The 22,738-nt window shown below is 38.9% G+C and overlaps 1 protein-coding gene across 1 annotated transcript in view; it reads right to left on the bottom strand.

The window, feature by feature from the left end:
• Nucleotides 1–22,738, bottom strand: part of tmem127 (transmembrane protein 127) — a 29,826-nt gene that overhangs the window by 2,036 nt on the left and 5,052 nt on the right. Inside the window, exon 2 of the mRNA XM_064296269.1 lies at nt 11,678–11,842. Within this exon, the coding sequence (XP_064152339.1) occupies nt 11,678–11,842 (165 nt within the window). The remainder of the gene's footprint in view (nt 1–11,677; nt 11,843–22,738) is intronic.

Below are 22,738 nucleotides of genomic sequence, written 5' to 3'. Positions count from 1 at the left end.
TGAATTTCATCCACTGAGCTAAAACATAACTTAACTCGGAACAACCTCCTTGATCTATTTAGTCTGGCTTAAGAGACAATTGTTTTCCCTGTGACAGAATGACTGAAATCTACCAAAGCAGCATCCTATGCTCTCTTTATCCTACTTTTACCTCTGCTGCATTCCATACATTTGACAATGACCACCTTTTGGTAACCTTGAAAACACTGCATTTCAGGCAATGCTCTGAAACTCTTAAGTCTTTATCCTGGGACCTTCTTCACATAAAGTATATCTAACAATACGCTCAGACCTATTTGCTACTTAAAGCACAACATTCCTAATCTTGATTGACCACCTGCTGTGGGACAGTTTATTTTGTAGGTTTATTTATTTACTACTAACAAGTAAGTAAAAGGTCTACTTGTATTCTAAACTCTTATGTATATGCGCATATCTGAGCTGCTCTGGACAACCCTCTGCTTACGACCAAATTGTAAATGTCTCAAATGGATCCAGGGCAGTGGTTAATGGTATATAATAAGATAAAAAAAACTGGAGATGCAATTTTGTAATTTACCCAATGGTAGCATGAGAATAAATAGCAAAATGTGCATTTTTCTCCTCTAATATGGCGAAGACCGTCCTAAAGATTCATATAAAGTGCAGTGATGAGTATGTGAGCCAGTACCTATTACGGAATGTAATGCAGCGTGATTAAGAGCGATGAGGCAGCAAGCATGGAAATTGCATGACCATAGTCTAACACAGATAGAAGTGAACACAAGTTTCTTCCAGGCTTCAAAAGGGAAACATTTTTTAAGGGAAATAAAAGCCCAATTTTGGCATGAGTTTTTTCAATTGATTGTCAATAAGTACATTAAAAACTATTTTTTCCTCAAGCCATATGCCTAAATATTTATGAGGTGGCTTTTTCTAGATATAAATCTTCAGTGATTTAAAAGCAACCTGCAGGAGCTCTATTCCTGTGACAATGTTGGCAATCATTAGTTGAGGCTAAAAGTTTACATAGACTGAGGCTAAAGACTTTCAAACTCAATTTTTCACAACTCTACACATTACATATTACCATACATTTATATTGGCAAGTCAAATAGGGCATCTTCTTTGTTCACATCAGAGGTAATTTTAAAACAATCGATTAGAGACAGATTTATTTCAGCTTCACTATATCAGAATTGCAGTGGGCAAAAAGTTTACATACATCAAGTTGACTGTCCCTTTAAACAGTCCACAGTCCAAAAATTGATGTAATGACTTTTTAGAAGCTTCTGATTGGCATCATTAGGAGTTAATTGGGAGTTAATTGGCACCTGTGGCTGTATTTAAGGGCCTACATTTAGAGCCACTGCTTTTTTGCGCTAGATCCCATGGGAAAATCCAAGCAACTCAGCCAAGACCTCAGAAAAAACATTGTGGACCTCCACAAGTCCGGATCTATCTATCCTTAGGAGCTATTTCCAAACAACTGAAGGTACCGTGAGCATCTGGACAAACAATTGTATGCAAATATAAAACTCTTGGGACCACACAGATTTGCATCATTCAGGAAGGAGGCAAAAATGAACTCCCAGGGCTGAATGAACTTTGGTCTGAAAGGTTCAACTGAACCCCAAGACAACAACAAAGAAGGAGTTGGAGGCATCAGGTACCAAAGTATCTACATCCACCATTAAGAGAATCCTACATCGCAATGGCCTGAAAGGCTGTTGCGCAAAGAAGAAGCCCTTACTCCAAGACCGGCATAAAAAAGACAGAATTAAGGTTGCAGGTGATAAACAGGATGAAGAACTTCATGTTGTGGGTAATGCTGGAAAAGGGACTGGTGCACTTCAGAAAATCATAAGGAAGAAGGATTATTTAGAAATACTGAAGCAACACTTCAAGACATCAGCTAGATGTTAAAACTTGGTCGCAAGTGGGTCTTCCAGCAGGACAATGATCCTAAGCATACCTCCAAAGTATTGGAGTGGCCATCACAAAGCCCTGACCTGAATCCCATAGAAAATTTGTGGCCTGAACTGAAAAAGCGCGTCCAAGCAAGGAGGCCCACAAACCTGACTGAGTTACACCAGCTGTCCACTTGTGTCAGGGGGAATGGGCAAAAATTCCAGCAAAGTATTGTGAGAAAATAATGGAAGGCTACCCCAAGAGTTTGATTCAAGTTAAGCCATTAAAAGGCAATATCACCAAATACTAACAACGGCCCTGTTCACACCTGGCCTTAAAATGCGTCCTGGGTGATCCCATCACAACTGGACAGGGCTAACTACAGGTGTGAACGCACCCAAGACGCATTGAGGATGCGTCAAATATTTCCGGTTACGCTGACCTATAAAACGCTATTCCAAAAGCAAAATTAGACATATTATACATTGTTAGAAAGCTTATACTCTCACCTACTGAATAAATAAATTGTCAATCAAGCCAGACTGTACTAAAAAGGGTGACAACGCCGTAAACAACACGTGGTATTACGCACAGCTATTTTGGAAGGTACCCAGGCATCACAAATGCCTGTATATTTCACAAACCAATTGTCCAATACAATATATGACCACTCAGTCTCAAAAGGGACATCTCTATGCGTAAAACCAATGGTAAGGTTATATATTTATTCAATATTTAGTCCCAGATATTGACTGTAGAATGACATGGTATCATTTTTTAAACTTTGTCTCGTTTATTTCGTTATTCAGTGTGGCTTCTTGTTGTTTCGCACTTTAATATGAGGCCGTTGGCGCGCGAATGAGTATGTACTTCTGCTTAGGCAGAGGACGTCAGTTGAGAGGCGGTCCTTCAATGTAGCCCAGGACGCATTTGTGTACGCACTGCTAAAAGAATGTGGCCATATGCGTCCCAGACCACCTCCGAATGTGGTTTGAGTGATTGGATCTCAATGCGTCCTGGGTGCGTTCACACCTGTAGTTAGAGCTGTCCACTTGTGATCGGATCACCCAAGACGCATTTTAATGCCAGGTTTGAACAGAGCCAATCTGGATATATCCGGATACAAAGTACAGATGTGAACAGGGTCAAAGTGTATGTAAACTTCTGACCCACTGAAAATCTGATATAGTACATAAAAGCTGAAATAAATCTGTTTCTTAGCTATTATTTTGAAATGACCTCCAGTGCTCAAAATTAACTTTTTTACTTGGTAGCACTGGTGGTAGCACTGGTAGCACAGAAAACATTTAGAAGCACCCACCAAAATGTAAGGAGCACCAACAGATTTTTTTTTAATGATGACAATATAACAGTACGGTTTACATGTAACATAAAACGGTGAAATTAGCCTTAAAAACGCATGGTAGGCCACCACTGGGGCTTTACGCAATATCCTGGTATCTGCAATTACGCTGATGATGTTGGCACATGACTTGTCGTTGGCATAAGTCATGTTGATGTCAGTGCCGTTCTTTTTCATAAGAAACAGCATTGGTTTAAATTTAGCGTGTTTCGCAGTGGCTCCGTGTTTAGTTAAACTCTCACGCTTAAAGAGCATATTGCAGGTTGGAGACCCCAGTGAATCAATGTGTACGAAAATGAGGTCATAAAAATATACTTATATATACACTCAGGGGTTAAATTGGGATTTGGGAGGTGGGTGAACCCTGAGATCCGGCGGGAGGTGGGTGAAAAAAGGTACAAACCAATAAATGTCTCAGCTCAAAATAGTTGTATCTTTAATGTGTGCATATAATTGTAATTAAGGAAAACAGTGTTTTAAAAAGAGTGTATACTATTGATGCAAGTTTTTACATAATATATTTCAAGTTTATTGAGTGTCATTAATGCTGAGAATTTTTTTACCCACGAAAATAATCGGTCATCCTCCTCTTATCCTCACTTTCTTCCTCCTTTATCCATCTTTCTTAAACTGGTGAGGCGCAAAACGTTCCTTTAAACTAACCATTGATCTCAAACGGTTTTAATTAATTTTCAGTGATTAACAAGCATGCAAACACCTGACTAATCAATTGGAAAGGGACACAGCTTCTTCACATTGTGTTAGGGAGATTAAATGATAAATGCGATTTAGAAAAATCCGTTTTAATCACTAAGCAGTGGCGGAATCTTTCCCTGATTTTCCTTGAGTATCAATACCATTAATCCACAAAATAGGCTACTCAATACTATCATACATAGCCAGCTCTCCCCAAATAAGCATTTTTAGCGAGTAGCCTAGGCCTTATAGCCTAGCTACATTTATTTTCATTTGCAGTATGAAATTGTGCACATTTTTAATCAACATTATTTGCGGATACATGCACTTCTTCCTCTGCACTCGTATTCATGGCAAATATCTGCAATGTGTAGATTGTAAACAAAATTGAAGTGCAGGTTTTGTTTTTGCTGGTTATTCTGAAAGCTAACACGGTAGATAACAGACTGGTGTATCTTGTTTGTAGACTACTTGGTGATTAAAACTGATCTTTAACGGATAAATTGAATTTATGATTTAATCCCCGTAACACGGTAGACGCTGTGTGTTAGGCTACTCGCCATTTGATTAATCCGATCGTTGGCACGCTTGATATAAAGGAAAATTACTAATGAAAACAGGTTGAGATCAATGATCAGTTTAAAGGAATGTTTTGCGCCCCACCGATTTTCAGCTCACCAGTCGCCGCTGAATAAAACGTTATGTATGTGGGAAATATTCAATCCCAGTTTAGCTGCTGACCAGCAACCTGCTGATTTTGCTCAAGCAATCAAAGTTGCTGTTAATAATAGCCGGCGTTCCTGGGGGCTGTTTATTCATCTCTCTTTAAAATGTTGCATAGATGAAATTACATGTTAATGAAATTACCTACCGTGTCCACTTCCAAACAATCAAGACAATTAAAGATATTTTTCTTTATGTGCCTGTCTATATGAATGACTGTTCCTCCTGAGTTTTTTTTCTTAGGATTTTTGATTGGTTGAGTGAGTAACTGGCTAGAGGGAACACATGGACTGGAGCCTACGAAAAATGGACTGGATTGTCATAGCTATTTGTAAAATTGTTGGTCAAAATTATTTATTTATTTACCAAAGGTGGGTGGACGCCGTCCACCTGCGTCCACCCCAATTTAACCCCTGTATACACTACAGAAGATAAACCCGACAATTACAAGATATGCCAATACAGCAGAGAAAACGCTGCTTACTGAATAACAAAATAAACGAGACAGTTTTTAAAAAATGATACCATGTCATTCTACAGTCAATATCTGGGACTAAATATTGAATAAATAGATAACCTTACCATTGGTTTTACGCGTAGAGATGTCCCTTTTGAGACTGAGTGATCATATATTGTCTAGGACAATCAGTTTATGAAATATACGCGCATTTGTGATGCCTGGGTACCTTCCAAAATAGCTGTGCGTAATACCACACGTGTTGTTGCCCTCTTTAGTACAGTCTGGCTTGATTGACAATTCATTTATTCAGTAGGTGAGATAAGCTTTCTAACTATGTATAACATGTCTAATATTGCTTTTGAAATAGCGTTTTATAGGTCAGCGTAATCGAAAGTTCTATCATCACCGCGTTCACTTACGTATTCACTCTGTCGTAGCAGTAAAAGACACTGCACCTGACAAAACGTTGTCAACGATTTTTCATTTTAGCTTTCGGTAATGCTAGCTAACGTTACCAATTTAGCTAGTTAATTAGGTAAAGTTAATAAATTGATCATAAACTTTTGTCTTCAGGCAACAATAGTTAACGCGTTAGCTCTCTGTTTCACGTGACAGTGGAGTGCTGCGAAAGGGAGTGATTGAAGGATAATATTAACCAATCTAAAATCAGTATTAAAGGTAAGAACGTCAAGCTCACGTTTGATTGGTTAGAATGGTCACTGTCAGCTCACAAGGTACATACTGAGTGTACTAACTAGCGAATGTATAGAGAAAGGGACATTCGACTGGAAAAAAAAGAAAGAAAAAAAGGTCGCACCAGAACAATTATTTGCACTTGCACAAATGCTCCCAATTACATTTCGAGGTTGCACCGATTAAATTTCGGGAGCATATATGCGACCAAAACAGTCGCAATTTCGACGGCTGACCTCTTATGGAAATAAAGTAGATACCCTAATGGACTTAACACAGGAAATGTATGGTAACATGAAATCCATGGAGTTGTGAAAAATTGAGTTTGAATGTCTTTAGCCTTGGTGTATGTAAACTTTTGGCCTCAACTGTACTTGCGCTGAGGCCTTTTTAGAAGCTTGATCCAAATATTATTCTGTTAGAAATCGTTAGCAAGTATTAAGTTCATACAAATGATTGAGTCTAATGTTAGCTAGTTAGAGGCAGATGGGGTCGGCAGTTTGTCTTGTGAGGATGCCAACATTTCAGAATTCTAACGCAAGATCGCTAACCAGCTTCCTTATAGTCCAGTTGTGCCATGTAAATGTTATTTATAAAAATTTACTGGAACAGCAGAGCTGGGCAGTTTGGACTTCAAGTGAGTGCATTTATCACATTGAGTGCTTTAATCCTATCACTTTTGTCACTTATGAACTATTTAAAATGTTCTCTTGCATGATGCTGAAAGCCTATACACTGGCAGTTTCAAAACCAGTAGCTTGGTTTTAGAATGAGGTGTACCTGCAAGAAACACCACAAATGTCGGTGTTTTCTGCAAATGTGGCGCTGCTGCAGCGAAACATCAAAAGGGTAAAGCGTGCTCAAAGCTTGCAGTAGCTAAGGCAGTGGGTGGTGTTTATCTAGGTTTCAATGATGGATTGATTTGTCATTGAAAAGAAAAGTAACAATCGACTGTGAAAATGTGCTTTGTACCAGACTACAATTACATTAGGCATGTATGAACGTTAACATTATGAACAATTATTCAGCAAACTTAATGTCTGTCAAGGAGGAAATTAGCCAAAGAAAGAATGATTTGAGAATGATAATCAATTTAAAGGTAATGTAATAGCGTTCCCTGTTTCCAGCTCATGGCCTGCTACTGTAGCACTTATCCAGCGCAATCACCATATGCAACATTTTTGGCTACACAGCTATGCCAGCTGTCTCAAACAAAAAATTAAAGCCGCAAGCGGCATTGGGAGGGGTCCTAGCATTGGCACCATCGCGCCCCCTATGGAGCGATTTAAAAATGGCTCTGTCCTCATGATCATACACCTTCACCCAACATATCTACTGAATATCATGATGATTGTAAAAAAAATTGATGACTTATGGCCAATTTTGTGGTAAGAGACGCTGGCGGATGACTTAGTTGCGTCGCCATAGATGTGTCCTGGCCGCTTCCCGTAAAGGCCTTTACTATGTCGTAACACTTAGATGGCCCAGCGTGTATGTACAGCTGCAGCGCTTCCATGCCGCAACTAAAAAAAGCGTCACACTAGTGTTGTCACGATACCAAAATTTTGACTTTGATACCAATACCAGGTTTAGTATCACGATACTCGATACTGAAGCGATACTGATTCAGTACTCGGTACCTAACGATACTGAAATTGCCTTAATAGATCAGAAACGTAATGTCCACAAGGGTTGACCTCATTTTCGAATTCATGGTTTATTAACAACCTGGTGCATTAACAACCTTTAAGTTGAAGCCTCTTCAACATATTAATATGCATAGGCCTATAGTGTTACAACACTGAACAATAGAAAAATATGTTAAATATATTTCAAAAATTAAACAGTTGTAAACTAAATAATATTTAAAACAGGTCTTTCACTTTAAAATAGATCTAAAAACTGCATGTTATAATAAAATATTTACAAATTAGAACAGCTATTGCTACTGAAGTGAACTGAGTCTAAGCTTGCGCTGTATCAACCACGAAGAATGCACAAGCGCAGGTCACCTCACTTGCCAACCTTAGTTGCTACTGCCATCTAGCGAAGATTCTGACAAATTACACTTTTCATCCTCTCAATCAGTAATGCGGGAGACACAGTTCCCTGGCTTTTACATTTGACACAGAACTACCGAACGTCGGAAAATTCTAATAGCGAACCGTTTATTTTTATTTTCTTAAGAACCGAAAAAGTGCTGAAGTTTCGGTATACCGTGCAACAGTACGTCAGACACATATTCCAATCCATTGCTCAGCTTAGCAGAGAATGCACATTTTAGAGCGCCTCAGAGACAGATAGAATAATAACACAAGTACACATTTCAAATAATGAATACGACATTGAGAAAAAACGAAACAAAAGACGAGATATCAAGTCGCGACCTACGCGCAGAGCAGCCTACCGTTTTATTTATTTAGACAGTGGCAGATGAGAAAATTTTCGGTTACGCTGACCTATAAAACGCTATTCCAAAAGCAAAATCAGACATGTTATACATCGTTAGAAAGCTTATACTCTCACCTACGGAATAAACAAATTGTCAATCAAGCCAAATTGTACTAAAAAGGGCGACAACGTCATAAGCAACAGGTGGGGTATTACGCACAGCTATTATTGAAGATAGCCGACCCAGGCGTCACAGATGCACGTATATTTCACAAACGGATTGTCCAAGACAATATATGACCACTCATTCGCAAAAGGGACATCTCTACGTGTAAAACCAATGGTAAGATTGTATATTTATTCAATGTTTAGTCCCAGATATTGACTGTAGAATGACATGGTATAATTTTTAAAAAAAATGTCTTGTTTATTTCGTTATTCAGTGAGCAACGTTGTCACTGCTGTGTTGGCATATTTTAGGGCTAATGTCGGGTTTATCTTGTTGCTACGGAATATTGCATTACATTACAGGCATTTGGCAGACGCTCTTATCCAGAGCAATGTACAACAAAATGTATTACCATAACGAGGAACAAGTGTGTCGAAAACCCTAGAGGGCAGTAGCCTACCGTTCCAAGTGCAGGGAACAACCGCATAGTTCAACTTGGACCCTGTAGGTTAAACTGATTAACACTAACACAAACAAGAACAGCAAAAACGCAGTCTATGCAAAAATACAAGCCATAGTTAAGACGAGTTAAGTCACCTACGAAACAGCTAACTAGTTACAATCCAAAGCTTACAGTCAATGTAGAGATTAAATTGAGAATACAATTTCTCTCAGCATAATGACAGATTTCAAAGACTAAACGAACTCACCCGATATTGTCTTCAAATGGTTCCATGCTCAAGAAAAGTAATTATACATCCTCTCAAAAAGCTTTTACTAACAAACTCTTGGTAGCCTAGCATGCACTCTGGCTGGCACTGTCTTCCATTGCTTCCGCGACGCTCAGACCCTCCCCTCACTGCTAAAAACTAGACCCTACGGTGTCGGATTACTTGCGTCGCCATGGATGTCGCTTGCCGTAAAGAAGTTTACTAGATGTCGTAGCACTTAAATTTGGAGTTCCAGCTCTTCTGCACCCCATCTAATGAAAAAGTCCAAATGGCAGGCAAACCATATGGCAGACATAGGTGGTCCCAATAGAAAAGTTGTAGAGCACATTCAGATGCATCAGTCGATTAAGTTTTGTGTTGATCTGACTTACGGTGTGGGAGTTATGACCTTGTAAACATGACCCTTTGTTATAGCGCCACCATCTGGCCGACATAGGTGATTTGTAGTGCCTGAGTAGTGGGGGGGCCATAGGAACCGACCTACCAAATATGGTTGGACTACAACTTATGGTTGCTGAGCCTCAGACATTTTAGCAGAGAAAACTTCCACGCCCCAACTAAAAAGTCAAAATGGCAGGCAAACAATATGGCGGACATAGGTGGTCCCAATGACAAAGTTGTACAGCACGTTAAGATGCATAGGTCCATGAAGTTTTGTGTTAATCTAACTTAAGGTGTGGGAGTTATGGCATTTACGCATTACCCTTTGTTATAGCGCCACCATCTGGCCGACATAGGTGATTTTTAGTGCCTGAGTAGTGGGGGGCCATAGGAACCCACCTGCCAAATTTGGTTGCTCCAGGACTTATGGTTGCTGAGCCTCAGACACTTTTAGCGGAGAAAAATAATAATAAGAATAATCCTAACAGATACAATAGGGTTCCACCAGCTTCGCTGCTTGGACCCCTAATAATCCGAACAGAAACAATAGGGTTCCACCAGCTTTGCTGCCTGGACCCCTAATTATGGTAACGTATATTTCAGCATACTAACACTTTGATGACATGTTGCAAAGCTAGTTGTTCATGTAACAAAACATCATCTGCACAAACTCTTTGAATAAATCAGGATTGTCAGTCTTTCAGGTACTTTGCTAAGTTTAATGGGTTTCCTCCTTTAGTCAAAATGATTGAGGGCACAAGATGCAGACTCGTTTTTGACAGTGAAGCCACACATCCTCAGACAAGATCGCCTGGCATTACTCTCGCTTCGCACAATCGGTTGCTTGGGAGCATGGCTTCTATTTCTGACACACTGTGTTCATTAAATGCTGTCCCGAGTTCAATGTTTTTTGTTATGTTATTTTCCAGTTTGAATAACATCTTACTAAACAACGCATCTTCCGTGACAGAACTATGAAACGGACTCTGTCGCTTCTGGTCACGTCACCAGCTTGCTCCGCATCGTCAGCTATTCCAACATGCATCCTGAGAAATTTGCTTCTCGTCGAAGATGTGTGGCTTCACCCATTCCTCTGCTTGTTGTCAGTCAGACGGGTGTGCAATACCAATTTGGCCTCGGTAACACCGATACTGTAGAAAAAGTAGTACAGTCACATTTTCTGAATTTTGCTATGAACTTTGTACCAAATTAGCAGTTCTTGTGACATCCCTTGTCTGCAGTAAGCATGTTTTCTTCCAACTCATCTCTGTGCAAGCCCAAATTGTGAGCTTCAGTGTGATAAGGAGTGGCACTTGGCATCATATGCTTTGGAGGACAGCATGTGCTCGTTTGTGCTCACCTAAGTTGATAGCCAGGGGTCTAGTTATTAGAGTGGATATACAATTTTGTGCATTCCAAAAGAAGAAAAAAGGGGGACACATTTTTTTGGACTTCTTGATGTTCCATATTGATATAATCAAGAGTTATACATAAATGGTTATAAATAAATTGATTTTTAATGTGAGTTATGTGATCAGGTAGATAATCTGAAACATCAAACTCAAACCCTGAAAGTGCTGCTAAAATCAAAACACAGTTTCTGTAAAACTATAATATATATATATATATATATATATATATATATATATATATATATATATATATATATATATTTAAAATCACTGTTCCTTTTAAAATTGTCTGCAACATTACATTTGTGATTGCCAATATTTATATAATCATGACTCCTGGACCATTTATCCTACAGACTCAAAACAAACCTCACAAAATCCTGCCCCTCTTGAAAAAAAAAGCCAGAATATTGAGTTTCCTCCCATTTTTTTGCCTCTTAAAAACATCTTGGACCAAAGGTGATGCTATACAAATAAAATGAAATGATTCACTAAAATAACTGCATAATAGTGCATAAAGTCATAACATTTCCCCCATTTTTGCTAAAAATATAAAAATGACATTATCCACACTGAACATCAGGACACAGCCCATAACCCAGTACAAAAAAAGTGTTTACCCTTTAATCACTACTTGCATATATTCTTCAGTGACCCTGCCAATGTGAACATTGCAAGAAGAGATAATCTATTCTAACTCCCATGCTTATTTCTTTTCCACCCCAGATTAATAATGACCCAACTCTGCTCAACCCGACTCTTCTGTACCGGTGAGGATGTGTGCAAAGGCGTATCGGCGGGTGATCTTCAGGGCAGGGTGCTTTGGGCCAAAGACATCCAGCAGGAAGGCAGTTAGACTGCACAGGATGCCCAAGAAGCAGAAGGCAGCAATAACCCGCAGGAGAAGGATGGTCTGAGGGTTCACACAGTAATCTAGAAGATTACACATGGAAGACAAGAAACAAAAGACACAATGACATAATTTAATTATCTATTGGCTCAACATTTGTTGTCTAGCTGCATGGTGAAAAAATCAACAACATTGTTATTTCTTGTATCCCAACCTAACAAATCAAAACCTCCACCATACTATCATCTACATTAGGGTTGCACCATATTATTTTTTTCATACCCCAGTATGCTTTCTAAACAACACCCGGTATACAGTATTGTTGGTGTTTTTCATAAATCATAGGTTATATGCACAACAATTTGTTATACTTGTGATATGGTGTCAATATAATTTTCCATAGGATTTTATCTAGTGGATAAAAGTGGATAAAAGATAAACGTGCAAGTGATTTGAATGAAACATGAAGTCAAAAAGTTTCAGCTTGTTGCTGCCATGTTTAAGAATTGTTCAAAACAACTCTGATTGGCCACTTCAAATCTGTGGGAGAATGACTAGCATGTGGCTGCAGGCTGTAGGAGGGCATGGCTTGATTTCAAACCCCACCCTTTGACAGCCCCAAAGACCAATCCAGAGCTTTGAAAGTCAGAATTGTTTTTAACCAATTGCACGTCAATGGGTGGGGTTGGATGTCAATCGCTCCACTCCTACAGCCTCCAGTTAGATGTACTTGAAAAGAATGGCAACAGATCCAGTAGACTAAAGAGGACACACCCACAAAAATGTTACAGACTCCAGGTACAACCCACAAGGGGGAAAATTTGGCACTTACCACAGAAAATCAATGAAGTGGTCAGTTATACGTCTTTACATTAGGACAAAATGTATATTGATTTTCTAAATGGCACACCTGCTTGTGTGGCTTAATGCATGGCAAACAACTTTAAGAACCCAGATCTGCACTTTAATTTATAGCCAAAATCCTGTGACTAGCAACAGCTAACGGCACAAGTCCACAAAATTACATCATTAACACTGCTTCTGCAGATGAATGTTCAAAAAGAAATCATTTGATTATGGTCAGCTAACTACTGTTAATCTACTTTTAGTGGTCATGGATTATAACACAGTTGTTATGGTAGGGAGGTTGAATGTTCTGCCTGAACTGTAATCACAATGAGTGTTCCACACACAAACATAAAAACAAAATTGGCATCTGGGCTCACTTTAACAGGTAATTTAATGATGAAATTACAATATCTGAGTACATAAAGCTATTAAATCCTTTCCAAAGTGGTCTGACAGTTTAGAAATGTTACTTTTTTACTTTAGAAGTCAGAAATGATTATGGTAATTTGACTGTTTACAAGTATTTGTGCCAGCACTTAACACTTCACCAAAATCAGTGGGGTCATTCTAAACAAATCTAACCACATTGAAGGCATTATTCACATTTTGTCACAAGAAAAACTCACTTAGATGTTATTTGGTTATTATTTCTTCATGCATTCGTATATTTTGGTGTTGTAAAAATGTTACAGCTGCCAACGTCCTGGGGGACTTCCACAGCCATTTCAGAGGTGAAATGGCACCAAAAACACAGCACTTGCTATTTTATTCAAAATAACTTCAGAAGGGATTTTGTATTGGTGAAATGTAATGTTACTCAAATTGTAGCCAACCCGTCTTGACGTAATCTTGATTGTTAAATTGCGATTTGTCCAAGTTATGTTATCATAAAATGTTTTCAGATAAATCAAGACAGCTAAACGTAGATTGAACAATGAAATGTTAACATGTATCTTCGCCAAGATCATATCTACAGTGTGGTATAAAGCATTTCAGTTTTATGAAGGGGTGATTTTTTTTTTTTTTTTTTCAATTATGGTGAAAAGGAGACATGCGCTGCCTTCTAGACTGCGAATCCTCACCAGCTAGAATAGCATGCCAGAGCCAACTAACCTGCTGCCACTGTACACTGTTTTATGGTGGCTTTAAGTCACTGGGAAAACTATTTTTAACAGCTAGTTTGAACAACAATTTTTACAGTGTGGTATAAAGCATTTTAGTTTAACGAATGGGTGTTTTTTTTTATTACGATGAAAAAGGGGAGATGAGCCTGGTTGATTTGAGTCCCCAACTGCAATGAAATTTTAAAGCCATGGGGCTGCTAGGTTTGAAACTGAGATGTTTTGGCATGCGTAGCATTTTCAGAGTACATATAAAAACGTACATATTGAGAGTACTAAATAAATAATTTGATTGTGATTTTGAATGGGAGTAAATATGGTGTAATATAAAAATGTATACTGTGGAAAAAAATGTAAACCTTGATATACTGTATTATCGGTATACTATGCAGCCTTAATCTACATGAGCATATCCAGTGTGTGATATAGGCTGCGTCCCACATGACTCACTCGTTCACTCATTCACTATTCCCTATATAGTGGAAAATATGTAGCACACTAGATAAGGAGTGAGCGGCAGAATGAATGTTTGCTTTGGGACACTGTTGTCATCACCCTGCGCCGCTACTATCTTTTGAATATATGTCGCACAATAACGAAAATTGCGTTTGTTATTGATGTGGCGAGAAAGCAACGTTGTTTTTGGTCCCTGATAAAATATTTTTTGAACGTAATCTGTACATGTATATATGAAATTCTCAGTTAAATATTCATTAATATCGACCAAATGTATTGCAATACTGTTCAAAAATCTTTTATCAGATTCAAGCGAAACTGACGTTTTGCTTGAATTGCACTGCTACCGAGATTAGCTAGGTTTTTAGCTAACAAGCAGCTCTCCGGAGAAAACTCGCTTACGTTACACTTGGCACTCTAACGAAAATTGGTAACTTTTTCGTATCGAATATGCAAATATAATTCATGATTTGACATAACTATGGACAACCTGCATTTATACAAGCAGCTACCGCTCGCTTGTTCCAACCGCCATCTTTGTTGAAATAAACCGTAAAGCCCTACCGCAGTGTATTGTGGGATGTTGGGCTTCCGGATAGTGTACATAGCTTGTACCCTACATTTTTCAGTGCATTGTGGGGTGGAAGCAGTTCACTATATAATGTGTACAATTTTGTTTCTCAGATGGGACACACTGCAAAATGGTTGATGCCATAGACCACAGAGTTTCCCCTACAAAGAGTTAGGCAGCAGTGCCACTGCTGAATTTCTGGCATCACTAAGCTGCGCTTAAGAGGCAAAAGGGTCAACTGACTCAGAATAACTTTGTGGAAACAAAGGGGTAAAACTTATATCATCTTGCAAAACTATTTTTCCTGAATGCAATTGATGTAAAAAAAAAAAAAAAAACTGTTGTGTGTAATGGAGGTAATTCCAGCAACCTAATGAAACACTTACAAATACAACATGCCATAAACATGAAACAGTGCAGTGTCCACGGCTCTTGTCCCACAAATAACGTGCCTCTCGACCTTACCACATCAAAGTTACACTCATCAGATAAAAGACATACGCAGATATTATCTTCGTCAAATAGCCTAACTCTTATTTTTGAATGTAGGATCATTGTCCTTTTTTTGTTATGCATGGGAGACTTGCAGATCTTGAATATATTGAATCAATGACATTTAAACCAGGTTTCCATTTGAAAACTACGCCTAATTTTCGCTAAGTTTCAACTGTTTCATCACCACCAGTAGTAGCTGCTGAAAACACACCTGGCACACCGAGAGACGTTGCTCTGTAGTTGTAATACTTCAGAAACATGCCTTTGAAATAAACATCAGTGGAACTCCCACGTCAAGCCACATTTCATTCCCCACTTTCTGATTAGTTTAGTTTCTTTTGTTTATTTAGTAAGCAAAAATTTTTTTTTCCTAATATAATAGGGCCTACCAACTAAACCATATCATGTAGGCCAAAGCCTGATAGGGACAAATCTTGTGAACAAAATGAGGAGTTGCATGACAGGGTATCTATCAGGCAGACCTGTTTAATCAGCAAAAAGCTGAGGGTAGTGAAAATGTCAAAATAACCTTAGGTCTTTAATGGATAACTCCTTGAGCCCTATGGTGATTCTGACATTTTCTTCAGTTTTTTCCAGATTAAACAGTTTTAAGGCAGTTTTATACTTCTGCGGAGCACACATACAAATGGGTCTGAGTAGGAGTTGTATGCAATGTGCGGCATGTGTGAAGGTTGCAGACTACGTCCGCGTTGATGTCGCGTACCTCTCCAAGAATTTAAAAGTGCGTAGTTAGCAACCATTGCCCGCATACGCCGCAGAGAAGATGATTGGTTGACTGCTGACCTGAGGTCACTGGCAGACGGCTCTGGCTAACAGGTTATAAGAGTTGATTTACAAAACAGAGCCAACGTTAAGTATGCAGCTTAAAGCGCTTTTGTCAGGTGAATGTCTTCGCAGGTATTTCATGAGCTGAATGCATAATTGAAACGCGATTGCATTCCACTGCATTAGGAGCGCACCTCTCATCTGTGTATATGGATTGAGAGCTGCATCTGATCCAATTGTGAGAATATTAGAAAATATCCTTGGTGATTGAGGCAAGGTAGCTGTGCCTGATCCAATTGGGTTTATGCAATTATTAACAGCAAATATAGGCATACTAGACAAATTATTTAGTAAGCAAATCGTGAGCTACTTTGAGGCAAAAGTGACAGATGTTTTTGCATACAGATTAAGCAACCATTTTTGCACCTCAGAAATGTTGTCTCAAATGTACATGCTACCAACATTTTTTGGTAAAGAAATAATTTTAAAAAATATATATATTTAGCACGTATTAAAGACGATTCATATTCAAAATGTATATAATTCCTGGTGTTCTATGTCCATCCATCCAGTATCATTATCCCCTTATTCCTGGTCAGGGTCACGGGTGTTCTGTAATGTATTTTTCAGTATTTCTCAAAATGTCTTGTATAAGATGTACCCTAAATCATAATCTGGATGATTATTGATTTGTTTCTGTGGCATATTATGGAATGATACATTCATGCTGGCCTTTGCCATCTAAGCACAAGGGTTGTAGAACGGAACAAAAACGGCACAACATTCTCTCATAGTTTTTTCGGCCAAAATCATGCATCACAGCAAAAAAGAGAATTTGCTATAATTATTAAGGGCAGTTGAGGCTAATCTTTATGAAATGCAACTGGAAAAGTGACAGGTCTTCTATGACAAAGTAGACGTGTTTATTCCTTTTCATGAAATAACAGGGCTGTACACATGAGAAATTAATGAGTTGAGATTTGGTTCCTCTGCAATGTCATGTTTCCTCTAGGTACTGTCAGGTACTTTCCACAAGCAGGCAGTAGAATAGAGGACATCGGTGAACTTTCATACTAAGTAACTACATCTGGGGCCTCATTTATAAAACGTATTTTAGATCAACTGTGTGGCACGTACGTAGAAAATCACGTCAAAATAGTAATTTATAAAATTTGACCGTGGAAAAGGTTGTGGCTCTATGTCAGGTCTTCACTTGACGTATGCACGCAAGTTAATTTTATTTAAATGAGCCCCCTGCAGTTTCTATAGCCTAATGAATAAAGCACTTTTTTGCACTCGGCATTTATTAATCACAATAATAAGGAAATTATTGTTTATAGGAAATCCCTGTTTATTTCTGAACACAAAAACTATTCAAACGGCAAATACCTGTAGCCTAAAACAACAAATTACTTACTCGGTTTAGTTTAACTTCTTTCATCATCCAATTTTATCAAAATCTTCAGAACAGAAAGTAACCATAGCCTGCCACGGGAACATTATTTTTAGCTGACCAGCAACGTTAGCACAGGAAATGAACTCTGCGTGCATGAACATGATTCGCCGCATGAAATTAAAGCCTGTATATTTATGTTAATTACAAAACGTGGAATCCAAAAATAATATTTGAATTAAAAATTTAGGGTCGAACTTAAAAAAAAAAACATTTTTGAAAAAATTTTCGAACTTCGAATATTTTTTGACAGCCCTATTATCTATTAGGCAGAACTTATAGGGCTTTATGGGAAACTTGTTCCACATAAGGAGATGAACATATGTATAAAATCAATGGCTCTAGGTAAAACTAGGCATGAAATGAGACTTTTCATTTTTGGGCATTTTAGATTGTCTCGCCAGATTTTGGTTTCATTGGGTCAGTAACAGAAGGACAGCTTCAGGCTAACTGTTCAGAGAGGCCTACAGAGCTCTATAGAGATAAATCCAACCATTTGGAAAATATCTGCTTTTTTGTAAAAAACCATGCTCCAAGCTATTTTCCTAGTCATTACACTTAGGCTACATTATATTTATTTAGCAGACACTTTTATCCAAAGCGACGTACAAAAATGCATATCAAGGTCATTGGAATTAGGAAATTGTTATGTGTATGCCAATAGATGGTGTGTACCATGTTTCTTGCAGATCGGATGCCTATGGATCTAGGATCCTTATGGATTTAAATGTTTTTCAAAAAATTCTAAATGGCAGAGAATTAAATTAAAAACACTTTATGTCTAAATGTTTTACAGTAAATTCCACGCCCACATTCAATGGCTTACTGCAAGCATGTTTTGAAACATAGCCACTTTTTCATACTTATCTTAGCAAATCTGTCACTAAATGCTGCCATCTAAATTTTGTGCAAATTGACAAAATCATCTAGGAGGAGACATAATTTAAGTGTTTAAATTTTTTTTAAATAGCGGCAAATCCATAACGATCGGCTACTAGTTCCTTAAGGCAAGCGTATTGTGTGTGTGAAGAGGAATAATTTGAAAGTTTCATGTCCCCTAGTCAAACAGAGCAGGATTTATCCATTTTTATTTCTTTTAAATTCAAAAGACTGCTATACTGTCACCATATGGCCAGTCAGCAACAAATTTAGTCAGTGGTGTTTGGGAGGTAGCCTCTATCAAAGTGGCCAGTTTAATTTTAATCAACCAGGTGTAAGTGAGAAAAGTAGGATGTGAAAAAACAAAATCCAAACTGGCTGCCAATTCAGCATGGTGGCTACAGACAGTCATATTTGTACTGACATGATTAGTCACTGAAGCCAGTTTCAAATGTCTACATAAAATCTGTGATTTTTAGTGAATGTTCCAATTTTTTAAAATCACTGAGCTATACAGCCCACCCTGTAGTTGAATCAGGCAAATTCTGTAGGGCTACCTCAGGATTGCAGTATCAACGGACACACCAAGTTTAATCACTTTTTGTCAAACTGTTTGGAATTTATTAGCTTTTTGGAAAAAAGCCACACCCGCATGCAAATTATTTTGCTTACAGTGAGCATGTTTTAAACATAGCAACTTTCTTTATGCTGAGATTTTAGATATTCATGAGTAGATGCTATATTCCAAGGTCCTTTCAAATCAGTCAAACCATTGAGGAAGAGATTCATAAATGTAACTATTTTTATTTATTCAATGCATTAATGGTGGGCTAATGGGTCCTTAAGGCAAATTTATTCTGTGTGAGAAGAATCCCTATGTCAAACAGAGCAGGACTTTAATTCTTGGAAATTTAAAAGACTAGCACCACCACATGAACTAGGGGTGTATCGAATGCCATTTTTTGCCAATCGAATTTTAGCCAACCTTTTTCGAACAAAGATTTGAATGTCTGTGACGCGACGTCATCATTTTGGCCTGTTGTTTTGGGATACTCCACTTTCTACCAAGGATGGGCATGAGTACTCAAGTACTCGATTTGGACGTCAGTATTCGTTCAACGTAGAGTGATCACATTTTTTCGCTCTGTTCAAAAAAAAAAAAACATGTATACACTCACTGGCCACTTCATTAGGTGACAGGAGTGGCACCTGGTGTGGTCTTCTGCGGCTGTAGCCCATCTGCTTTAAGTTTTGACGTGTTGTGCATTCAGAGATGCTCTTCTGCATACCTTGGTTGTAACGAGTGGGTATTTGAGTTACTGCTGCCTTTCTATCAGCTCAAACCAGTCATTGGCCATTCTCATCTGACCTCTGCCATCAACAAGGCATTTTCGCCCAGAGAACTGCCGCTTACTGGATACTTTCTCTTTTTCGGATCATTCTCTGTAAACCCTAGAGATGGTTGTGCGTGAAAATCCCAGTAGATCAGCAGTTTCTAAAATACTCAAACCAGCCTGTCTGGCACCACGTTCAAAGTCACTTAAATCACCCTTCTTCCCCATTCTGATGCTTGGTTTGAACTTCAGCACATCGTCTTGACCATGTCTACATGCCTAAATGCATTGAGTTACTGCCACGCGATTGGCTGATTAGATATTTGTGTTAATGGGTGCAGTTTGCAGTTGAACAGGTGTACCTATGGACCTATGGCCGGTGAGTAGCCTATATGTAGACCCTGTTCTATACTAAAAGTGTAAATTTTTTGGACAGGACGCAGTGATGTACTGCTATCTCCACATATAGCAAAATCTCCATATAGCAAAAATGATGGATCTGCGCAGCCGCAGATAACGTTTTTTTTTTTGTTTTTTTTGTTTTTGTTTAAGTAAAAAGAACATTCAACATTTTCAGTCAGACATCACTTGATCTAACGTTACAGGCAGAATGGCGACGAGGCATAAGAGTGATGTTTGGAAGTATTTCGACAAAATAAACTAAATGAATGTGCAGTGCAAGCTATGTAATTTTAAACTTGCGTATCATAGAACAACTAGTTTGATGATTAACCATTTGTGCATTAAGCACAAGGAGAAAATAGCAGAGACAGATAACAGGCAATCTTGCATCACATCATTTGCTAGCAGTGTTAGCACACGCCGTTGTGATGCTACCAGGGCAGAAAAGATTAGCCAGCTCATCACAAAAATGATGACTGGAGATATGCTCCCGTTAAGCTTTGTGGAAGGAGAAGGCTTCCGCGAGCTGATGGCATTTGTTGAGCCGGAGTACAAGCTACCATCGCAGCGAACAACAACTACGAAAATGGAGAAGATGTACGAGGAAAGCACGGTGAACTTGAGGGCTGATCTGCAAAGTGCCGACAAGGTAGCTATTAATACAGACTCGTGGACAGCTCTTACCATGGAGTCTTATGTAACCGTCACTTGCCATTTCATTCAGAACTGGGAGTTGAAGACCGCTGTCCTACAGACACGCAGTTCTGATGACCGGCACACCGCAGATAACATAGCGGCCCACCTCAAAGCATCCGCTGAGGAGTGGGGCGTGTTGGAGGAAGTTAGTGCGTGTGTCCATGACAACGCCAGTAATATGGTGTTGGCAAACCAGTGCTCCGAGTGGGAATCGGTCCCATGTTTTGGACTCTCCAACTTGCTATTAACGACGGCTTTAAGATCGCAAGTGTGAGTCATGTGGTTGCCACATGTAGCAGACTAGAGTCATATTTCCACCACAGCACAGTTGCAACCGCTGCTCTGAAGAGAAAGCAGGTAGAGCAGAACCTGCTGAACCACAAGCTAATCTAATACTGCCGCACTCGGTGGAATTCGATGTGTGAAGTGTTTGATCAGCTTCATGAGCAAAGATGGGCAGTGTCAGCAACCCTCTCCGACAGGCACACCACCGAGCTCACCGATGCCAGAACCCTCAAATTGACCAATGACAACTGGCAGACAATCAAGGATATCTTGTCTGCACTTCACTCTTTAAAATGCGCAACAGCAGCCCTGTGCAGCGGATCCTATGTCTGCCTCTCCATGGTGCACCCAGTCACCTTCAGCCTGCTATCTAGGCATCTGAAGCCACACGATGGAGAGTCAGCTAAGGTGGCTGAATTCAAGACTGCAGTGGCCAACTCCCTGAGAAAGCGAATAGCCCCCGACAGCACAACTGATCACGGTAAGTTACTTGAACCCTAAAATACCCATAATAACCATACATTGTATACAATTACGGGTCTTTAGATGGTACACTACTGCCATCTATTGGCACTAGGCTACAATGACTCAGTCTCGTCATTTAACTAACATCCAAAAAATACTAGCCTATTCGATTTTATTATACTGAGCATTAATAGCTACAAAGCACCTCCGTTTCATGGAGCCAGCCATTCGTGTGGGCATCCGAGAGAGATTGGTCGAACTTCATGACAGCCTGCCAGAACCGTCGAGCACCAGTGATGTCCAGTCCCAGACAGAGGAACGCCACCCAACCTCCCAAGCACCACAGCACTTGACACATCGAGGATTACTGCACTGCCGACACCGAGGCCGATCGCAGTGAGTTGGAGCAGTACTTCAGTGAGCCGTGCATCCCACCCGACCAAAACCCCCTGCAGTGGTGGCAAAGCAAAGAGATCAGGTACAGGAAACTCAGTGTGCTGGTGAAGCACTACCCGAGTACACCTTCGACGTCTGTTCCATTAGGCCTATATAGTCTAAACAAGGTTATGGTTAATTTATGAAAATTGTTGTTGTTGCTAGTATTATTATTTTATTATTATTATTATTATTATTATTATTATTATTAATAATATTGTTTTAACTTGAACATGTAATCACGGCTCATACTTCCCGATAGCCTTGTCTAGAGTTTATTGCACTGTTGCGCAAAATCTCGTCATTTAGATGTTAACTTTTTAATATATTTATGTTAACTTTGAATGTATGGTTTAATAGGCTAATTGAAGCCTGGTTGTTCAATAAATTAATTTCAAATCGCACTTGTTTTCCGTTGTTGGCCAATTTACATAAATGTGAAAGCATTAGATAGTAATAGATATTCTTACAGGGTATCTAGATTAATCTAATCTAGATTGTGGGTGGGAGAACACCGCCTTCTGACAGTTTCAGCTGATAAACATTTTTTAGGGAAGATTAGAAGGCATTGATACGGCATCAAACAGCTCTCTTAAGGAATATTGGTGTTAGTAACATTACGAAGGTAAGGGAAGTTACATTTTTCAAATAAATACATATATAGCTAGCCAAAATATTATCTAAACTATAAAGTGCCTATCACACATCTATTAAGTTCTTACTGACTAGCTACCACATTTTGATATTTGGTA

This window comes from Anguilla rostrata, chromosome 10, assembly GCF_018555375.3.
Source record: "Anguilla rostrata isolate EN2019 chromosome 10, ASM1855537v3, whole genome shotgun sequence".
NCBI lineage: Eukaryota > Metazoa > Chordata > Actinopteri > Anguilliformes > Anguillidae > Anguilla > Anguilla rostrata.
Note: the sequence above shows the minus strand (reverse complement) of the source record. Positions and strands in the feature narration are given on the sequence as shown.